The sequence below is a fragment of the Plectropomus leopardus genome, chromosome 2 (assembly GCF_008729295.1).
Source record: "Plectropomus leopardus isolate mb chromosome 2, YSFRI_Pleo_2.0, whole genome shotgun sequence".
NCBI lineage: Eukaryota > Metazoa > Chordata > Actinopteri > Perciformes > Serranidae > Plectropomus > Plectropomus leopardus.
Window position 1 is genome coordinate 7,923,317 of NC_056464.1, and position 23,553 is coordinate 7,946,869.

Here is a 23,553-nt window from a genome sequence, read left to right on the forward strand (position 1 = left end):
ATGAGAACAGCCTGAACTGTGATATTGAAAATTTTTGGTTGTTTTTATATGGAAATGTGGCACACGCTGGCCACCATCTTCCTACAGACTGAACTGATTGTGTGCATATGTAACAGGTATTGATTAATATGCACTTGTCATGCTACCATTCTGTCTGCCAGCTGTCTAACATTAGCAAATTTCCAACAAGGTTCCCACCGTCATGGAAAATCTGGAAAAGTCATGGAAATTCACAAAAACATGTCCCAGGCCTGGAAAAGTCATAGAATTAGTAAGAAAAAGTTTTGAAAAAGGCATGTAATTTTGTTGTGTGTAATGAAATTGTTGCAGCAATCTTCTCTGGATAACCTACCATGTATAATGTAACATAATTGCAAATTTATTTTCTGTAGCTGTCGACCTAATGAAGCTCTATTTGTTTACCATCATGTAGGTGTCTCCATTTTTTTATCTTAATGTTCTCCACTGTCTCTCTGTGTTTGAAAACCCTGCGCAAGTGGGATAAGAAAAAAAAAGGTCCTTGAAAAGCTTTGGAATTTTGTCGATTAAAAATGTGTGGAACCCTGTTTGAAGCCAGATCCACACAAAACTCAGAGAAATATGCTTTGGGGAGCAAGAGCCTTAACCTTGGCATCCATCTATAATAATTATCATAATTATAAGTCACTCAATGAGTAACCTCCTGACTACAGTCCAAGTGATAATGACTCATTAGCTATGCAGACTGTTGACCAATCAGGCCATTTTTCAGGGTAACTCTGTCATGATGTTGACATGTTGTTTGTTTTATATTTGCACCTTGACACTTGAAAACAACTTTGAGGTCTTTCTCAGTGCCATATGATTGAAAAATTGTGTTTCCATCTGCAGGCCAACACAGGGCAGATGGATGAAGCTCAGCAGCAGTGGAGGATGGTGTTGTGTAATCTCGCTCTAATTCAGGTGACACACTGCTCCGCCACACACTCTCCATCCTATTAATAACACACTCCATCATTCCGCTGGCTTCAAGACAATTCAATTTAGTTCAAGAAGCTTTGCTGGTGTGATAAGATTCTTCTCTCACTACGCTAATGCATCTCAGCCAATTAAACACACAAGATGACAGTTAGAGATGGTTTCCAAATTGTAGCTTTACGATATGGGATCGTAAAATTAACAAATTGGGGCGATTCTTCTATTGCCTGCTAATACTTTTTATTTAGGTAACTAGATGTTGTGCAGCAAAATGCATATAGGGTTAGATTTTCACCAAAAGCCCAATATCCGAAAGCCAATTCTTCTGTCAGCCCATTATCCCAAATACATATGGCCATTGTGCTGATGCCGTTTTTCCAAAAATATAGACTACCTGCAGTTAGTATCACTTCCCAGCCACTTTTGAGGCACTGATCCGATGTTTTTACCAAGCCTTCGCTTGATGTGTTTGAGACTTTTCTGCCATCAAAAGAGTGTTTGCCTGTGCCTGAACCACACATTCACCGCAGTATTGTTGACAAATATAACATACATATGGTTTACTGAAATGTATAATGCAAACATTTTTTTCTGGTGATTCGGTTGTCTCACTGCAGAGAGTGTGTATTTTTGGAGAAACAGGATATTGGGGCAAATGGATGTTGGTTTGTGGGGTAATTGGCTGTCAGGACTTTTCAGACTAACAGGGCTATGGAATTTTGGGCTGTTGGAACAAAACAGGAAACTCCCCATCAATTCAGCTAATTTTATGGTTGCAAAACAATGTTATTCATTCTTTTGTTTAACTTATGTACAGACTACTGCAACCAGCGATAAAATTTTCTGTATTTTTCTGACACAGAATTGAGTGTTGCCCTGGTTCCCTCCTCAAAAAGCCTGTGGGATTTTTCCGTTGGAAAGAACGTTTTAAGGATGTTAATCGTTTCAAATAATGTTCCTTTAAGGCTAAATGCTGACTAAGACGTAATGTTTTAACGGCAGCATTCTGAGGATGTTTTGGTGATGTTGAGAGGTGGCAGATCATAGAACGTTCTTTTTATAAAATGTTCCCACAATGTTACATGTTTATCAAAGAAAGAACATTTTCAAAGCAACATTCAGAACATGTCATTGAGGACTAAGATTATGGACCTTTTTTAATGAAATTTAATGTAATGTGGTATGTTGACAACAAAAAAACTTTTAAAACATTTTTTGCCTTAACTTTACGAAAAACTTGCCGCTGAAAATGTTACTAAATCATTGCATTGATTGCATTCTCAAAATGTTTTTGGAACCAAAAAATGCTAGCTGGGTATATTGGCTTATATTGAGATATATACTTTTGATTGATCAATAGCGTCCCTCTCATGTCTCCTTCATTCCCAGGTCCAGGCCACAGTTGTGGGCTTCCTAGCAGCTGTTGCAGCAGTGGGTCTCGGGGTCCTGACCAGGGGGAGGGTGGATGTTACCCAGGCTGCTGTCCTCTGTGCCAGCAGCGTCACCACTGCTTTCATCGCGGCCCTGTCTCTAGGTCAGACAAAGACACAGACTGCCGCAGAGGATGATGGCTGAGAATATACAGAGTACAACATAGAGCACAATAGAGTTAATGAGCTTAGTGCGTTGTTGAACCTCTTTGTAAAGCCTTCATCTTGTGCTCTGTCAGGTGTGGTGATGGTGGCAGTGATTATTGGATCCAGGAGAGTGGGCATCAACCCAGATAATGTGGCCACTCCAATTGCTGCCAGCCTCGGAGACCTCATCACTCTGTCTCTGCTTGCTGGCGTCAGCAGCCTCTTCTTCTGTTACAGAGGTCAGAGATCACACATTACATCAAGAAAGACCTATGAGTCACTTTCAGTACATGGTTTGTCTGCAACAGCGACATGTATGGACAGTAGTTTGAAAAAGGTCTCTAAAGTAGAAAAAGAGCAAAAGATGATCAAAAAAATTACACAACTGCATAGCAACAATATTGTGGTAATAAAGGAGTATTTTGGCCAGACGAGGGCAGTATAGTCAAACTTTGATTCTAGCAGAAGTGTACCGACAGAAGGCAGCAGTAAAACGGTCCTGATTTCTGTCACTCTTTAATCTCTTTTCCACTGTTCACCCTTTTCTAAAAAGACAAAGACAAAAGTGTAATTTCCATTCAAACACCATTTTCTTTATTACATGAAGAGTGTAACCAAATATTTTTACAGATGTATTTTGTGCTTTGTTGCTTTCCAGACATGTGGTACCTGCCTCCTGCAGTGTGTGGCCTCTTCCTCCTCCTTATCCCAGCATGGGTCATTATTGCCAGTCGCTCTCCGCCCATCAGTGAGGTCCTAAAGTCAGGCTGGCAACCAGTCATTTTGGCCATGTCCATCAGCAGGTGAGTCTTACCTGTGACATTATCTGCAGCAGAGAGTCCAGCAACTTGTTGCTCTGACTACAGTTGTTTTGAAATATTTTGATATATGTGATTTCTTTTGTATAAATCAGTAAATTTAGGATTCTATTTTATACTAGTGTCCCACACGGACTTATGTTCTATACCTTGTCTTCTTCCCAGTATTGGCGGTCTGATTCTGGATAAGACAGTGAGCAATCCGAACTTTGAAGGGATGGCAGTGTTCACTCCTGTCATGAATGGTGAGTGAATTTCTTTAAATTTTCATCATTTCATTATCTTTCTGAACACTTAACCTTAACCATTTAATTTATGATGTGAAAGCATTGTATCTGTATTTGTGAACTCTAAAAAAAATATGCTCAAAATCAAGTTTTTGAAATGGAATAACTTGAAATTGGCTGATAAAAATCTTTGTGAATATGAGTTCATAAATACTACAACAACAACAACAACAACAACACTGAGTACTGAATGGTGATTAAATGTACCAATGTATTTTCGAGTTGCTTATATTCTTTATGGTCATAATTTGGTTCCATATCAGTTATAATGAGAATGAAGAGCAACTATTTATAAATAAATTAAAAAATAGATTCGATTAAAGGGCCAGTTTGTTGGATTTAGTGACATCTAGTGGTGAGGTTGTAGATTGCAGCCAACTGAAAATTCTCCAAGTGTGCAGGAGATCTATGGCAGCCAAAGCTAAAACTTGAATGGTCTGCTCTGGGCTACTATAGAAACCACATGGTAGACCTGATCCTTATGCAGATATGAATGGGACACAAGGGCTCTTAGTTTCAGGTTGTGATACACTAATGACAACAATGTAGTTATCAATATTAAATTCCATTTCTGCTAATAAATCCCGCACAATGGATGAAAGAGCCACTTAAGTAAACATATATTCTTAGTATAGGTTCAGTATATTAAGGATAATATAGGTTTCCATTTTAGTTTATATAACAGATTTTGTGGGTTTGTGTTGTGTGCTTATATTTTGTGTTGTGTGCTTATATTTTTCTTACATTTAATATTATAATTAATATATATGATACAGGGTGGTGTCGTGGTTAGCACTGTTGCCCCACAGCAAGAGGGTCCCTGGTTCAAAACCCGGTTGGAACGGGGTTCGGTCCGCGTGCAGGGGCCCTTCTGTGCGGAGTTTGCATGTTCTCCCCGTGTCTGCATGGGTTCTCTCCTGGTTCTCCGGCTTCCTCCCACAGTCCAAAGACATGCAGCTCAGGTTGATTGGTGACTCTAAATTGTCTGTAGGTGTGACTGTGAGCGTGTAGGGTTGTCTGTCTATATGTGTCGGCGACCTGTCCAGGGTGTACCCCGCCTTCTGCCCGATGACAGCTGGGATTGGATCCAGCCCCCCCACGACCCTTACGAGGACAAGCGGTTACAGAAAATGACTACTGTCTGACTATATATGATACATTACATGTCCCCTTATTTGCGACGCCTCACAAAGGAGATAACACTGCAAAGGGTTCATTCTCAAAGACCTAAAATGTTGCATGTTAACAAAAAGCCAAAATGTATAGAAAAAACAATGTTTTCACATATATCCATGTGCATACGGACTAGGCCTTGATCAGCTTTGTGTGAACTAATTTGGCAAGGGCTTGAATGTAATGGGCGCTCATTTTTGTGCACTCATCCTACACTCCAGCTTTAAGAAAGTGCTGAGATGTTTCACAGGATAAGTGGAAACACTGATCTGTTGGTGGTGCTGGATGACAAGTCAGTACATTTAATGTGGTTACTGGTTACATTGCAAATTTAGAGCTTTGCACACACACCCACACAGGTGATTTCCTCAGGTGTAGATTGGATGTGGCTAAGCTTGGAATTTTGTGATATGGGAATCAACTGGGTGACTTGCCTCGCCCTAACAGGTAAAACAAAGTCAGTAGAAGAATGCAATCAAGCACATTTATATTATATAATTATATAATTATATACCTTCATTATATATAATGCATATCTGTTGATTAAACTTCATAACAGTATAATAATTATGTACCTAGCATTAGCATCTCAACCAAAATTGAAATGCTTCTTATACTTACATGCAACAGTATAAACAATTCTATAATCTATAATAATATAACACTGACAGGCTACCTTTTACTTTTGATACTTTAAGTATATTTCTTTCGGGAAATACTTACATATTTTGTAATAGTATTTCTACTATTCTTTTTGTGATCTTACTATTGTTCCTTAATAAGTAAAGTTAACCACCTAACTACTTCTTTCCCCACTGCATAAAATTATGTTAAATTTATTTTAATTTTAAGGATTGAATGTGCCTCAGAGACTGTGCTCCCCACAGAATATGTTCTCAGAGGTCATTTGTACAAGCAGCTTATTACGACCTATATTAAGGTTTATTTTTAGGTGGTGATTTTGACTAAAATAAATATTACTGTGGATTTAATCCCCTCAATTGAAGCTAAAACAATTCATGTAATTTCTTCCCGTCTTTTCAGTAAAGTAATGAACACCGACATGTTTTCCTGAATGAGTAAGCAGATCTGGGATTTGGGGTTATGGTTTCAACACTCCTAATCTTTCAAGAATAATATTTAAGCTTCATAATTAGCTTCATTATTATCAATAATGTCAACTGAAGTAATGTGGAAATTGTCAGAGCATGTAGACGCCCAGCAGCTAATCCCATTATTATTTTAAAGGGCCTCAATTTTGAGCAATTAATCAATCATGAGGCATTAAAGTGCTGCTGAAGTTGAGCAGCTCCCTCCCCATCAAAAAAAAGGTTAGAGAGGCGTTTGGGGCCACATCTTCACTGACAGAAGTTTGTTTTCCACAAAGCAGCATACTAAGTAGAGAGCTATAACAATGGTCTTTACATGAACCACAAGCCTGATCAGAATGCTAACTATGCATTCACTGGCTTTCGTTTGCACAGCATCTCTGCCAAAGACTCCTGCATGTATTACCACCCCGGTACAGGAAGCGCATTTGCATTCCAATTCAGCGCTCTTCCCTTTTGGCCTGTTGACCAGACACCAGTGGTGGAAAAAGTGTTCAGATGCTTAAATTTGGTAGTTTAGACGTAGTATAGATGTCTTTTCTGGACATAGTATAGATGTCTCTTCTGGACATTTGCAGGAAATTTCATTTCATGTTTGTAGTAAGCAACAGCTATAACGTTTGTGGGATTATTATATTAAAAGCTGCAGATTTGTATTACGTTTGTGGTTTATTACATTTGTGGGTGTTACAGGATTGTTTTGCAGTGTTTTGAAAACTGAAGAATGTATTTTCAGGCAGACAGTATGAGAAAAATAATGTGTTTTTTGTACATTTAAGCTTGTAAATTGTTGTAGTAGAAATCCAAAAACAAGTATGAAGTTCTTTGAGTTCTTTTCACTAATGAATACATTAGGAATTTTCAGTGCTGTAGTTCATTATTACAAAGCCAGTTTTAGAAACTTAGTGTAATAATTTGTTTAATGGAGTAAAAAGTAATGTAAAATGTAAGGGAATTGAGGCATAAAGTAGCAGAAAATTGAGATATTTAAGAGAACTACTTCAAATTTCTACTATAGTTCAACATTTGAGTAAATGCAGGCTACTTGTTTCACCACTGCCAGTAACACTTCCCCTGTTTTGTGTAAATGATCCATGTGCTTCACAGCTCTGCAAGCCAAAAGGTTTTGTTCTGCTCCTAATGAACTCGGCCTGAGGGGAGAGCAGTGTTACAATGAATATGGCACAACATCTACGCTGCCTGTTCCAAGCCCTCAGAGAAAGAGTCCCCTGGGATGGCGTGATTAGGGATAACTGCTGAATAGATTTCAGGCAGAATTACTGTTTGGACAGTGAATCATTTTTCCGAAAACTGTTTACTCGGATATTCTGCAGTGACTGCTCAGCCTCTTGTATGGCAGCTTGATGACACATTGGCAAATATTGAAACATTGCTAAATCTAATACATTTCAGTAGCTCAGAACTGATTATTTACAAAACATGCGCACCGTCCAAGTCCAATCTTAAAATGCACTTGTATTTTCTTAGTTTTATTGAATATTTATTATGGAATTGATGAGTGCAACACTTTTCCGTGTCCATGCAGGCGTAGGGGGAAATCTGGTGGCAATCCAGGCCAGCAGGATGTCCACCTACCTCCACTACTGGAGTGTTCCTGGAGCTCTTCCATTTGCAATGAGTGTGAACTGTCCTGGACCCTGTGCCACCCTCTGCTCCTCAGGTCAGACACAGAAAAAAAAACATACATTTAAATGTGCAATGTACAGGTGTAGCGCTTCCATACAAGAAAAAAAAAATACTATGTCAAATTTGTGACATTATTAAAGCCATTTCAGTTAATGTTTTTATATATTAACAAATCAAGTTACTACATATGAAATGCAAGGACTTTTCCAGCAGCTTTCCACTGAAAACCGATGGCAGCACTGTCTCTGTTTGACTTTTTTGTCTGTTTTATCTAACCATTTCCAGTCATGTTTCCGACAGCAAACTTCAGCAAACTAGCTCCAAAAAACTGTGGCGCCATTGAAAAGGGATGACAAACACCCTGATAGAATCGTTGAATTGCAAAACTTATTGGAGCCGTCTGTATGTTTTTTTTAAACTTGCGCAGGATTGTTCCCATTATTTTTTGTTCCTTATGTTCAATATGCTCCTTCAAATAAAGCTATGTATTTGTAGTGGGAGGAAAAAAGGACAACCAGACTTAATCTGAAGAACAATGATTCGCCTCAAATGTAGATACAGATACAAAACATATTAAAACAGGATTGCTCCCGAACTAAAAATGTTGAGTGTGCAGATATTAGTCTATGCACATCATATAATTAGTAACATTAACTGTAAAATAAGAAACTGAAGTAGTAAGCAAATCCCTAACTCTCATATTGACATAGTTTTCAACTAGCCTGCTGGTTTTGATTTTCATGTTAAACATTTCTGGGTGGTGCCACTGCAACACACCAAATTTATGCTATCTGCTCAGCACCAGACACCATATAAATGAAGTTATCGGCTAATTTCTGTGGCAGCTATGGCTCAGAGGTAGAGTGGGTCATATTGGAAGGTCAGCTGTTCTATCCCCGGCTCCTCCAGTCAACATGTCGAAGTACTGAGTAGCAGGTGGTACCATGTATAGTAGCCTAGGCCATCAGTGTGTGAATGGGTGAATGTGACATCTATATTAATATATAAATTAATATAGTGGAGCATATAGCAGTTTCAAGGTTCTTTATGCAACATTCTGAACACTAATAAAATAAATCACAATTTGGTATGCAAAGATAGTGTCCAAAGCAGAGAATGAAATCTTGCTACCTCTGTGTGTGTTGTTATCTGAGCTTCTCTGTGGTTTGTTGTGGTAAGCCAGTCCAGCCAGGTGTACATATTAGCCCATATGTGTATCCAACTGGCTAGCTTATTGCCTCCTCTTTGCACTGCACTCATATAGTGGTTACTGCTGATATAAGGATCGTGTCGTTGTGGAAGCTTAGCATTCACCATCCAGTTCCCTACAGATTAACACCATTAGCTCTGTCGGCACTGTTGGCATTGTTAGCACTGTTTGTGTAGTTAGCACTGTTAGCTGCTGGCCACCGGCTCAGCCACCTTCACATCGAAAACCCTGTCCAGACAACTTTCCTGAGAAATTTCTTAAAATTATGTTTTCAATGAATTTACCTTTTTATTTATATTTTCAGAATGTTACCCCTCCTCTCCTAACCCCGTGCTGTATTTTTTTTTTTTTTACATAGAATGGATGGTCCTAGTATGATGTTATAAGTGTCTTTCCCAAATTGGTAAATGTTAAAATATGTCTTGTATGCTCAAAAAAGAAACTGGGTATATGGAAAATATTGATTGAATAAGACCCAAATCCAATCCAGTCATCTCTACCTTAGGCTCTATAGTTGTTCACATGGTCTCAAACAATTGGGTCATAATTAATTTGAAAATAAAGAAATAGGAGAGCATCTTTTTAGAATTGACACTAAACATAACAGTACATACAGCTTGTTACTTTTTTTTATATCTAGATGTGAACTCCAAATCAGCCAGAGTCCTGGTCCTTCTTGTAGTTCCGGGTCACCTCCTCTTCCTGTACACCATCCACCTCTTGCAGGGGGGGCATACCTCCATGACGCCAATCTTCATAATCTGCTACCTGTCTGCGGCTCTGCTTCAGGTCAGATAAACCAATAAAAATTTTGTTTCCCACACCACACCACCAGAAATAAACTGTGTACTCTACTCTTAGACTTAATGCAAAAACAATGCAAAAATGTCTTCTTCTTCTTCTTCTTCTTCTTCTTTTATTTTTCTCGACTAAAAGTGTTTGTGCAGAAAAAACACAACAAAAACTCACCAAAATTGGCAGGCTACTTGTAAATTTGACCCACTTGTATTCTACTGATTTCAAGGTTGTGCTGTAACAATCAACTTTACATTCAAGCAGTTACATATATATACATAGGTAACTGCTTTACATTTAAGCAGTTACCTATGTATATATATGTATATATATATATATATGTATGTATGTATATATATATAATGGTGTTTTTGGCGGCTTTTGTAACACTCTGGGCTTTAGCGTTTCTCGGCATGCTACTTTATGTGGTTTTATGTGGGGTTTCAGCTGGTTCTTGGACATGTCATGTTTTTTTTTCACCATACTCTAGTATGGCATTTTCCGTCATTTTTTCGACATGCTATGTTTTGGCATTTTCAGTCATTTTTTTTTGCACATGCTATTTTATGTGTTTTTGGCCGTTTTTTGCAACATCCGATGCTATAGCGTGTCTCTGCATGCTATTTTATGTGTCTTTCAGATGTTTTTTGGACATGTCATATTTTGACATTTTTCACCATGCTATAGTATGGCATTTTCCGTCATTTTTTTGTAACGCTATATTGTGCTGTTTTGGTCCCTTTTTGCAAAATCCTTTCCTATGGAGTGTGTCTGCATGTAATTTTATGTTGCAATATATGGGTTTAAGTTGTTTTTTGGGACATTGCATATTTTGACATTTTTGGCGTTTTTTATCGTTTTTTTGACATGCTATATTATGTTGTTTTGGTACCTTGCATTATTGGTGGATTTTTGGACATGCTATTTAATGGCGTTTTTGGCTGTTTTTGCCTGTTTTGTTAAGTCCTTTGCTATGGGGTGTCTCGGCATGCTTTTTTATGTGGTTTAAAATGGTTTTAAGCAGTTTTTCTAAAATAGCATTTTTTGCCATTTTTGCCATACTATAGCCTTGCATTTTTGTTGGATTTTTGAACATGCTATTTAATGGTGTTTTTTGCAGTTCTTGCAACATCTTTTCCTATACCATACTATTGCCTTTTATTTTTGTGGGATTTTGTGACATGCTGTTCGATGTTGGTTTTCATGGAGGCTTTGAATAGTTCCTGGAAGTGTCTGGTGGGCCATTTGAATACATTAGACAGATAGACAAAACTCAGATTTTCACTAAATAGCAGCCAATAGCTGGACTAATTTACAATATACACGGAGCGCATTGTCTTTAGTTTCATTATTATGTTGTTTTTTAAAGTAAAACATGCTTATATTTGAAGATTAATGTTAACAGCTAGGGTTAGATTAGACTAATTAATGTCACACTTGATAGATTCACACATTTCAGCAGCTCAAGAGTCAGAGGCAATAGAAAATAAGCAACTGATTGCCAAATCAGGGTTAAATATGAATAAATTACAAAAAATAAAATATATTGTAAAACATAAAATATATAAAATAAATCTATAAATGAAAATACATACATATATAGTACTTTTAATATATAAAATGTACAATTACATTGTATAAATTTGAGTGATGTGGATATGACATATGGTTATGGTGACATATTTTAAATTGACCATGGTAAATGAGCAGGTTGCTGTTTATTGCTTATATATATATAAACGTGTATTCTATTTATCTTTGTCTTTCTGCTGACTTACTTACTGCAATTAATTAATTTGATTAATATCTAATGAACTCAGAAACATAAATAGCACATCAAGCAGTTGGTATATGTCCTTCTCTTGTGGTGTCCTCTCAGATAGTCTTCATCGTGCATTGCTGTGCTGCACGGAGACGATCCCGGCGTGTAGAGAAAGGCACGCTGACACGCAGATGAGGAAAATGTTGTTGAGTAATGCCAGCAGAAGTAATCTTACACTCACCACACACACTACAACTACAAAGAGTATGTGAGGTTATCATTTTCAAAAACTGCATCTGAACATTTTACCAAGAGAGCACACCATTGAGAGGCCTTGTATATGGTTTTAATAAAAATAAGAAACAGGGAAAGGCTTGCAGAAGACAGGGAGCTGACACTCAGGATGAGGGTGCTGTCTCAGTGCAGGAGTCTCCAGGCTCCATTGAATCCTGTGTAGCTCTTTTGCTGAAAGAAAGAAGGAGAAAAGGACAGGAGAGAGAGTTAGACATACCTTTATAGGCCTGGGTGGAAACCCCTTTGGGAGATGAGGCTGTTTGTTCCCCAACTTCAGTTATGGAACTTTACTAGTTGTGTTAAGTTTGTGCTTCTCATAGTGAATTACTGGCTTGGAAATTAGCTTTTGCTGTGTTAACTTTAGCATTTGTCTATAGTGTTTCATATAATGGGCCTACAATTATTGATCCTTTTTTAATCATTTATCAGACTTTGATCCTTTGTCAGCCTGCCCATCCCTGTTTCCAAGCTTTTCCTTTGTTTAAAAAGGTCTAGGCTACTTCATTGTTCTATGTTGTCACACTACAGTTAATATAAGAGAGTGATTTTAATACAAAGCGAAAACCACTGCATGTGAATGCATAAATTAGTCAGATCTGTGCTCCATAGGAGAGCCTTCATCAGGCTGTGTAATATTGCCCTCTGCTGGATTTATACATTAATGAACTGCATTAAACTAGAGCTCTGTGTTTTTTATAACCCGCTTCGAAATAGTTCTTCCAGCTCCCAGTGCTCCTATTGTACGTTACCAATATACAATAACAAGAAATCACATATAACATCATAATAAAAAATAATGTAATGCAGTAGTGTAACAATGTCAGTGTGTCGAATAATTCCCTATTAAGCCTAGTATGTTTCATTTTCTAAATGACTTAAAAAAAGATAAAATAAAAGCATTTTTTGACATATTTGCCTTACTATAGCTTTTACATTTTTGGTGAATTTTTTTGGCATGGTCTTTGTTTGTGTATTTGACTGTTTTTGAAAAATCCTTTTCTATGGCATGTCTCGGAATGGTATTTGATGTGGTTTGAAATGGTTTTAAGCAGTTTTTTTAAAATGCCATTTATTGATATTTTTGCCATACTATAGCCTTGGATTTTTGGAAATTCTATTTAATGGAGATTTTGGCTGTTTTTGCAACATCCTTCCGACATCCTTAAATATAGCATTTATTGACATTTTTTTTTGGTGGATTTTTGGACATGCTTTTTAATGGTGTTTCAGGCTGATTTTGCAAAATCCTTTGTTATGGCGTGTCTCGGCACGGTATTTCATGTGGTTCAAAATGGTTTTCAGCAGTTTTTTGAAAATGGCATTTTTTGACATTTTTGCCATACTATAGCCTTGCATTTTTTGGTGGATTTTGAACATGCTATTTCATAGTGTTTTGGGCTATTTTTGCAGCATTGTTTGCTATGGTGTCTCCCGGTATGCTTTTTTGTGTGGTTTAAAATGGTTTTTAGCGTTTTTTTTTGAAAATAGCATTTTTTGACATTTTTTCCATACTATAGCCTTGCATATTTGTGGGATTTTTGGACATGCTATTAAATGGTGTTTAGGGCTGTTTTTGCAACAACTTTTTCTAAGGTGTGTCTCAGCATGCTTTCTGACATTGTTTAAAATGGTTTTTAGCAGGTTTTTGAAAATAGCATTTTTTGACATTTTTTCCATACTATAGCCTTGCATATTTGTGGGATTTTTGGACATGCTATTAAATGGTGTTTCTGTCTAATTTTGCAAAATCCTTTGCTATGGCGTGTCTCGGCACGCTATTTCATGTAGATCAAAATGGTTTTCACTGTTTTTGGAAAATGGCATTTTTTGACATTTTTGCCATACTATAGCCTTGCATTTTTGTGGGATTTTTGGACATGCTATTTAATGGTGTTTCTGGCTGATTTTGCAAAATCCTTTGCTATGGCGTGTCTCGGCATGCTTTTTTGTGTGGTTTAAAATGGTTTTTAGCAGTTTTTTGAAAATGGCATTTTTTGACATTTTTTCCATACTATAGCCTTGCATTTTTGTGGGATTTTTGGATGCGCTATTTAATGGTGTTTTGGGCTATTTTTGCAGCATTGTTTGCTATGGTGTGTCTCGATATGCTTTTTTGTGTGGTTTAAAATGTTTTTTAGCAGTTTTTTAAAAATTACATTATTTAACATTTTTGCCATACTATAGCCTTGCATTTTTGTGGGATTTTTGGATGCGCTATTTAATGGTGTTTTGGGCTATTTTTGCAGCATTGTTTGCTATGGCGTGTCTTGGTATGCTTTTTTGTGTGGATTAAAATGGCTTTTAGCAGTTTTTTGAAAATAGCATTTTTTGACATTTTTTCCATACTATAGCCTTGCATTTTTGGTGGATTTTTGAACATGCTATTTAATAGTGTTTTGGGCTATTTTTGCAGCATTGTTTGCTATGGCGTGTCTCGGCATGCTTTTTTGTGTGGATTAAAATGGTTTTTAGCAGTTTTTTAAAAATAGCATTTTTTGACATTTTTTCCATACTATAGCCTTGCATATTTGTGGGATTTTTGGACATGCTATTAAATGGTGTTTAGGGCTGTTTTTGCAACAACTTTTTCTAAGGTGTGTCTCGGCATGCTTTCTGACATTGTTTAAAATGGTTTTTAGCAGGTTTTTGAAAATAGCATTTTTTGACATTTTTTCCATACTATAGCCTTGCATATTTGTGGGATTTTTGGACATGCTATTAAATGGTGTTTAGGGCTGTTTTTGCAACATCGTTTGCTATGCCGTGTCTCGGCATGCTTTTTTGTGTGGTTTGAAATGGTTTTTAGCAGTTTTTTGAAAATAGCATTTTTTGACATTTTTTCCATACTATAGCCTTGCATATTTGTGGGATTTTTGGACATGCTATTAAATGGTGTTTAGGGCTGTTTTTGCAGCATTGTTTGCTATGGCGTGTCTTGGTATGCTTTTTTGTGTGGATTAAAATGGCTTTTAGCAGTTTTTTGAAAATAGCATTTTTTGACATTTTTTTCCATACTATAGCCTTGCAGTTTTGTGGGATTTTTGGACATGCTATATTAAATGGTGTTTAGGGTTGTTTTTGCAACAACTTTTTCTAAGGTGTGTCTCAGCATGCTTTCTGACATTGTTTAAAATGGTTTTTAGCAGTTTTTTTCAAAATAGCATTTTTTGACATTTTTGCCATACTATAGCCTTGCATTTGTGGTGGATTTTTGGACATGCTTTTTAATGGTGTTTCTGGCTGATTTTGCAAAATCCTTTGTTATGGCGTGTCTCGGCATGCTATTTCATGTGGTTCAAAATGGTTTTCAGCAGTTTTTTGAAAATGGCATTTTTTGACATTTTTGCCATACTGTAGCCTTGCATTTTTGGTGGATTTTGAACATGCTATTTAATAGTGTTTTGGGCTATTTTTGCAGCATTGTTTGCTATGGCGTGTCTCGGCATGCTTTTTTGTGTGGATTAAAATGGTTTTTAGCAGTTTTTTAAAAATAACATTTTTTGACATTTTTTCCATACTATAGCCTTGCATTTTTGGTGGATTTTGAACATGCTATTTAATAGTGTTTTGGGCTATTTTTGCAGCATTGTTTGCTATGACATGTCTCAGCATGCTTTTTTGTGTGGATTAAAATGGTTTTTAGCAGTTTTTTGAAAATGGCATTTTTTGACATTTTTTCCATACTATAGCCTTGCATATTTGTGGGATTTTTGGACATGCTATTAAATAGTGTTTAGGGCTGTTTTTGCAACAACTTTTTCTAAGGTGTGTCTCAGCATGCTTTCTGACATTGTTTAAAATGGTTTTTAGCAGGTTTTTTGAAAATAGCATTTTTTGACATTTTTTCCATACTATAGCCTTGCATATTTGTGGGATTTTTGGACATGCTATTAAATGGTGTTTCTGTCTAATTTTGCAAAATCCTTTGCTATGGCGTGTCTCGGCACGCTATTTCATGTAGTTCAAAATGGTTTTCAGCTGTTTTTGGAAAATGGCATTTTTTGACAATTTTGCCATACTATAGCCTTGCATTTTTGTGGGATTTTTGGACATGCTATTTAATGGTGTTTAGGGCTGTTTTTGCAACATCGTTTGCTATGCCGTGTCTCGGCATGCTTTTTTGTGTGGTTTGAAATGGTTTTTAGCAGTTTTTTGAAAATAGCATTTTTTGACATTTTTTCCATACTATAGCCTTGCATATTTGTGGGATTTTTGGACATGCTATTAAATGGTGTTTAGGGCTGTTTTTGCAGCATTGTTTGCTATGGCGTGTCTTGGTATGCTTTTTTGTGTGGATTAAAATGGCTTTTAGCAGTTTTTTGAAAATAGCATTTTTTGACATTTTTTTCCATACTATAGCCTTGCAGTTTTGTGGGATTTTTGGACATGCTATTAAATGGTGTTTAGGGTTGTTTTTGCAACAACTTTTTCTAAGGTGTGTCTCAGCATGCTTTCTGACATTGTTTAAAATGGTTTTTAGCAGTTTTTTCAAAATAGCATTTTTTGACATTTTTTGCCATACTATAGCCTTGCATTTGTGGTGGATTTTTGGACATGCTTTTTAATGGTGTTTCTGGCTGATTTTGCAAAATCCTTTGTTATGGCGTGTCTCGGCATGCTATTTCATGTGGTTCAAAATGGTTTTCAGCAGTTTTTTGAAAATGGCATTTTTTGACATTTTTGCCATACTGTAGCCTTGCATTTTTGTGTGGATTTTGAACATGCTATTTAATAGTGTTTTGGGCTATTTTTGCAGCATTGTTTGCTATGGCGTGTCTCGGCATGCTTTTTTGTGTGGATTAAAATGGTTTTTAGCAGTTTTTTAAAAAAATAACATTTTTTGACATTTTTTCCATACTATAGCCTTGCATTTTTGGTGGATTTTTGAACATGCTATATAATAGTGTTTTGGGCTATTTTTGCAGCATTGTTTGCTATGACGTGTCTCAGCATGCTTTTTTTGTGTGGATTAAAATGGTTTTTAGCAGTTTTTTGAAAATGGCATTTTTTGACATTTTTTCCATACTATAGCCTTGCATATTTGTGGGATTTTTTTGGACATGCTATTAAATAGTGTTTAGGGCTGTTTTTGCAACAACTTTTTCTAAGGTGTGTCTCAGCATGCTTTCTGACATTGTTTAAAATGGTTTTTAGCAGGTTTTTGAAAATAGCATTTTTTGACATTTTTTCCATACTATAGCCTTGCATATTTGTGGGATTTTTGGACATGCTATTAAATGGTGTTTCTGTCTAATTTTGCAAAATCCTTTGCTATGGCGTGTCTCGGCACGCTATTTCATGTAGTTCAAAATGGTTTTCAGCTGTTTTTGGAAAATGGCATTTTTTGACAATTTTGCCATACTATAGCCTTGCATTTTTGTGGGATTTTTGGACATGCTATTTAATGGTGTTTCTGGCTGATTTTGCAAAATCCTTTGCTATGGCGTGTCTCGGCACGCTATTTCATGTAGTTCAAAATGGTTTTCAGCTGTTTTTGGAAAATGGCATTTTTTGACAATTTTGCCATACTATAGCCTTGCATTTTTGTGGGATTTTTGGACATGCTATTTAATGGTGTTTCTGGCTGATTTTGCAAAATCCTTTGCTATGGCGTGTCTCGGCATGCTTTTTTTGTGTGGTTTAAAATGTTTTTTAGCAGTTTTTTAAAAATGACATTTTTTAACATTTTTGCCATACTATAGCCTTGCATTTTTGTGGGATTTTTGGATGCGCTATTTAATGGTGTTTTGGGCTATTTTTGCAGCATTGTTTGCTATGGCGTGTCTTGGTATGCTTTTTTGTGTGGATTAAAATGGCTTTTAGCAGTTTTTTGAAAATAGCATTTTTTGACATTTTTTTCCATACTATAGCCTTGCATATTTGTGGGATTTTTGGACATGCTATTAAATGGTGTTTAGGGCTGTTTTTGCAACAACTTTTTCTAAGGTGTGTCTCAGCATACTTTCTGACATTGTTTAAAATGGTTTTTTAGCAGTTTTTTTTGAAAATAGCATTTTTTTCCATTTTTGCCATACTATAGCCTTGCATTTGTGGTGGATTTTTGGACATGCTTTTTAATGGTGTTTCTGGCTGATTTTGCAACATCGTTTGCTATGGGGTGTCTCGGCATGCTTTTTTGTGTGGTTTAAAATGGTTTTTAGCGGTTTTTTTGAAAATAGCATTTTTTGACATTTTTGCCATACTATAGCCTTGCATTTGTGTGGGATTTTTGGACATGCTATTTAATGGTGTTTTGGGCTGTTTTTGCAGCATTTTTTGCTATGGCGTATCTCGGTATGCTTTTTTGTGTGGTTTAAAATGGTTTTTAGCAGTTTTTTGAAAATAGCATTTTTTGACATTTTTTCCATACTATACCCTTGCATATTTGTGGGATTTTTGGACATGTTATTAAATGGTGTTTAGGGCTGTTTTTGCAGCATTGTTTGCTATGGCGTGTCTCGGCATGCTTTTTGTGTGGATTAAAATGGTTTTTAGCAGTTTTTTGAAAATAGCATTTTTTGACATTTTTGCCATACTATAGCCTTGCATATTTGTGGGATTTTTGGACATGCTATTAAATGGTGTTTAGGGCTGTTTTTGCAACAACTTTTTCTAAGGTGTGTCTCAGCATGCTTTCTGACATTGTTTAAAATGGTTTTTAGCAGGTTTTTGAAAATAGCATATTTTGACATTTTTTCCATACTATAGCCTTGCATGTTTGTGGGATTTTTGGACATGCTATTAAATGGTGTTTCTGGCTGATTTTGCAACATCGTTTGCTATGGCGTGTCTCGGCACGCTATTTCATGTAGATCAAAATGGTTTTCAGCTGTTTTTGGAAAATGGCATTTTTTGACAATTTTGCCATACTATAGCCTTGCATTTTTGTGGGATTTTTGGACATGCTATTAAATGGTGTTTCTGTCTAATTTTGCAAAATCCTTTGTTATGGCGTGTCTCGGCACGCTATTTCATGTGGTTCAAAATGGTTTTCAGCAGTTTTTTGAATATGGCATTTTTTACATTTTTGCCATACTATAGCCTTGCATTTTTGGTGGATTTTGAACATGCTATTTAATGGTGTTTCTGGCTGATTTTTGCAGCATTTTTTGCTATGACGTGTCTCGGTATGCTTTTTTGTGTGGATTAAAATGGTTTTTAGCAGTTTTTTGAAAATAGCATTTTTTGACATTTTTTTCCATACTATAGCCTTGCAGTTTTGTGGGATTTTTGGACATGCTATTAAATGGTGTTTAGGGTTGTTTTTGCAACAACTTTTTCTAAGGTGTGTCTCAGCATGCTTTCTGACATTGTTTAAAATGGTTTTAGCAGTTTTTTCAAAATAGCATTTTTTGACATTTTTGCCATACTATAGCCTTGCATTTGTGGTGGATTTTTGGACATGCTTTTTAATGGTGTTTCTGGCTGATTTTGCAAAATCCTTTGTTATGGCGTGTCTCGGCATGCTATTTCATGTGGTTCAAAATGGTTTTCAGCAGTTTTTTTGAAAATGGCATTTTTTGACATTTTTGCCATACTATAGCCTTGCATTTTTGGTGTGGATTTTGAACGTGCTATTTAATGGTGTTTTGGGCTATTTTTGCAGCATTGTTTGCTGTGGCGTGTCTTGGTATGCTTTTTTGTGTGGATTAAAATGGCTTTTAGCAGTTTTTTGAAAATAGCATTTTTTGACATTTTTTTCCATACTATAGCCTTGCATATTTGTGGGATTTTTGGACATGCTATTAAATGGTGTTTAGGGCTGTTTTTGCAACAACTTTTTCTAAGGTGTGTCTCAGCATACTTTCTGACATTGTTTAAAATGGTTTTTAGCAGTTTTTTGAAAATAGCATTTTTTTCCATTTTTGCCATACTATAGCCTTGCATTTGTGGTGGATTTTTGGACATGCTTTTTAATGGTGTTTCTGGCTGATTTTGCAACATCGTTTGCTAGGGGTGTCTCGGCATGCTTTTTTGTGTGGTTTAAAATGGTTTTTAGCGGGTTTTTTTGAAAATAGCATTTTTTGACATTTTTTGCCATACTATAGCCTTGCATTTGTGTGGGATTTTTGGACATGCTATTTAATGGTGTTTTGGGCTGTTTTTTGCAGCATTTTTTGCTATGGCGTATCTCGGTATGCTTTTTTGTGTGGTTTAAAATGGTTTTTAGCAGTTTTTTGAAAATAGCATTTTTTGACATTTTTTCCATACTATACCCTTGCATATTTGTGGGATTTTTGGACATGTTATTAAATGGTGTTTAGGGCTGTTTTTGCAGCATTGTTTGCTATGGCGTGTCTCGGCATGCTTTTTTGTGTGGATTAAAATGGTTTTTAGCAGTTTTTTGAAAATAGCATTTTTTGACATTTTTGCCATACTATAGCCTTGCATATTTGTGGGATTTTTGGACATGCTATTAAATGGTGTTTAGGGCTGTTTTTGCAACAACTTTTTCTAAGGTGTGTCTCAGCATGCTTTCTGACATTGTTTAAAATGGTTTTTAGCAGGTTTTTGAAAATAGCATATTTTGACATTTTTTCCATACTATAGCCTTGCATGTTTGTGGGATTTTTGGACATGCTATTAAATGGTGTTTCTGGCTGATTTTGCAACATCGTTTTGCTATGGCGTGTCTCGGCACGCTATTTCATGTAGATCAAAATGGTTTTCAGCTGTTTTTGGAAAATGGCATTTTTTGACAATTTTGCCATACTATAGCCTTGCATTTTTGGGATTTTTGGACATGCTATTAAATGGTGTTTCTGTCTAATTTTGCAAAATCCTTTGTTATGGCGTGTCTCGGCACGCTATTTCATGTGGTTCAAAATGGTTTTCAGCAGTTTTTTGAATATGGCATTTTTTACATTTTTGCCATACTATAGCCTTGCATTTTTGGTGGATTTTGAACATGCTATTTAATGGTGTTTCTGGCTGATTTTTGCAGCATTTTTTTGCTATGACGTGTCTCGGTATGCTTTTTTGTGTGGATTAAAATGGTTTTTAGCAGTTTTTTGAAAATAGCATTTTTTGACATTTTTTTCCATACTATAGCCTTGCAGTTTTGTGGGATTTTTGGACATGCTATTAAATGGTGTTTAGGGTTGTTTTTGCAACAACTTTTTCTAAGGTGTGTCTCAGCATGCTTTCTGACATTGTTTAAAATGGTTTTTAGCAGTTTTTTCAAAATAGCATTTTTTGACATTTTTGCCATACTATAGCCTTGCATTTGTGGTGGATTTTTGGACATGCTTTTTAATGGTGTTTCTGGCTGATTTTGCAAAATCCTTTGTTATGGCGTGTCTCGGCATGCTATTTTCATGTGGTTCAAAATGGTTTTCAGCAGTTTTTTGAAAATGGCATTTTTTGACATTTTTGCCATACTATAGCCTTGCATTTTTGGTGGATTTTGAACGTGCTATTTAATGGTGTTTTGGGCTATTTTTGCAGCATTGTTTGCTGTGGCGTGTCTCGATATGCTTTTTTGTGTGGTTTAAAAAACTTTTTAGCAGTTTTTTAAAAATAACATTTTTTGACAATTTTGCCATACTATAGCCTTGCATTTTTGTGGGATTTTTGGACATGCTATTTAATGGTGTTTTGGGCTATTTTTGCAGCATTGTTTGCTATGGCGTGTCTCGATATGCTTTTTTGTGTGGTTTAAAATGTTTTTTAGCAGTTTTTTAAAAATGACATTTTTTAACATTTTTGCCATACTATAGCCTTGCATTTTTGTGGGATTTTTGGATGTGCTATTTAATGGTGTTTTGGGCTATTTTTGCAGCATTGTTTGCTATGGCGTGTCTTGGTATGCTTTTTTGTGTGGATTAAAATGGCTTTTAGCAGTTTTTTGAAAATAGCATTTTTTGACATTTTTTTCCATACTATAGCCTTGCATATTTGTGGGATTTTTGGACATGCTATTAAATGGTGTTTAGGGCTGTTTTTGCAACAACTTTTTCTAAGGTGTGTCTCAGCATACTTTCTGACATTGTTTAAAATGGTTTTTAGCAGTTTTTTGAAAATAGCATTTTTTTCCATTTTTGCCATACTATAGCCTTGCATTTGTGGTGGATTTTTGGACATGCTTTTTAATGGTGTTTCTGGCTGATTTTGCAACATCGTTTGCTATGGGGTGTCTCGGCATGCTTTTTTGTGTGGTTTAAAATGGTTTTTAGCGGTTTTTTTTTGAAAATAGCATTTTTTGACATTTTTGCCATACTATAGCCTTGCATTTGTGTGGGATTTTTGGACATGCTATTTAATGGTGTTTTGGGCTGTTTTTGCAGCATTTTTTGCTATGGCGTGTCTCGGCATGCTTTTTTGTGTGGATTAAAATGGTTTTTAGCAGTTTTTTTGAAAATAGCATTTTTTGACATTTTTGCCATACTATAGCCTTGCATATTTGTGGGATTTTTGGACATGCTATTAAATGGTGTTTAGGGCTGTTTTTGCAACAACTTTTTCTAAGGTGTGTCTCAGCATGCTTTCTGACATTGTTTAAAATGGTTTTTAGCAGGTTTTTGAAAATAGCATATTTTGACATTTTTTCCATACTATAGCCTTGCATGTTTGTGGGATTTTTGGACATGCTATTAAATGGTGTTTCTGGCTGATTTTGCAACATCGTTTGCTATGGCGTGTCTCGGCACGCTATTTCATGTAGATCAAAAATGGTTTTCAGCTGTTTTTGGAAAATGGCATTTTTTGACAATTTTGCCATACTATAGCCTTGCATTTTTGTGGGATTTTTGGACATGCTATTAAATGGTGTTTCTGTCTAATTTTGCAAAATCCTTTGTTATGGCGTGTCTCGGCACGCTATTTCATGTGGTTCAAAATGGTTTTCAGCAGTTTTTTGAATATGGCATTTTTTACATTTTTGCCATACTATAGCCTTGCATTTTTGGTGGATTTTGAACATGCTATTTAATGGTGTTTCTGGCTGATTTTTGCAGCATTTTTTGCTATGACGTGTCTCGGTATGCTTTTTTGTGTGGATTAAAATGGTTTTTAGCAGTTTTTTGAAAATAGCATTTTTTGACATTTTTTTCCATACTATAGCCTTGCAGTTTTGTGGGATTTTTGGACATGCTATTAAATGGTGTTTAGGGTTGTTTTTGCAACAACTTTTTCTAAGGTGTGTCTCAGCATGCTTTCTGACATTGTTTAAAATGGTTTTAGCAGTTTTTTCAAAATAGCATTTTTTTGACATTTTTGCCATACTATAGCCTTGCATTTGTGGTGGATTTTTGGACATGCTTTTTAATGGTGTTTCTGGCTGATTTTGCAAAATCCTTTGTTATGGCGTGTCTCGGCATGCTATTTCATGTGGTTCAAAATGGTTTTCAGCAGTTTTTTGAAAATGGCATTTTTTTGACATTTTTGCCATACTATAGCCTTGCATTTTTGGTGGATTTTGAACGTGCTATTTAATGGTGTTTTGGGCTATTTTTGCAGCATTGTTTGCTGTGGCGTGTCTCGATATGCTTTTTTGTGTGGTTTAAAATGTTTTTTAGCAGTTTTTTAAAAATGACATTTTTTAACATTTTTGCCATACTATAGCCTTGCATTTTTTGTGGGATTTTTGGATGTGCTATTTAATGTGTGTTTTGGGCTATTTTTGCAGCATTGTTTGCTATGGCGTGTCTTGGTATGCTTTTTTGTGGATTAAAATGGCTTTTAGCAGTTTTTTGAAAATAGCATTTTTTGACATTTTTTTTCCATACTATAGCCTTGCATATTTGTGGGATTTTTGGACATGCTATTAAATGGTGTTTAGGGCTGTTTTTGCAACAACTTTTTCTAAGGTGTGTCTCAGCATACTTTCTGACATTGTTTAAAATGGTTTTTAGCAGTTTTTTGAAAATAGCATTTTTTTCCATTTTTGCCATACTATAGCCTTGCATTTGTGGTGGATTTTTGGA

The 23,553-nt window shown here is 35.9% G+C and overlaps 1 protein-coding gene across 1 annotated transcript in view; it reads left to right on the top strand.

Moving 5' to 3' along the window:
• LOC121952610 (solute carrier family 41 member 1-like) overlaps positions 1–23,553 on the top strand; it is a 40,181-nt gene that overhangs the window by 3,958 nt on the left and 12,670 nt on the right. The window contains exons 3-9 of the mRNA XM_042499388.1: positions 871–942; positions 2,347–2,491; positions 2,627–2,773; positions 3,193–3,337; positions 3,518–3,597; positions 7,468–7,602; positions 9,419–9,567. Of these exons, the coding sequence (XP_042355322.1) occupies positions 871–942; positions 2,347–2,491; positions 2,627–2,773; positions 3,193–3,337; positions 3,518–3,597; positions 7,468–7,602; positions 9,419–9,567 (873 nt within the window). The remainder of the gene's footprint in view (positions 1–870; positions 943–2,346; positions 2,492–2,626; positions 2,774–3,192; positions 3,338–3,517; positions 3,598–7,467; positions 7,603–9,418; positions 9,568–23,553) is intronic.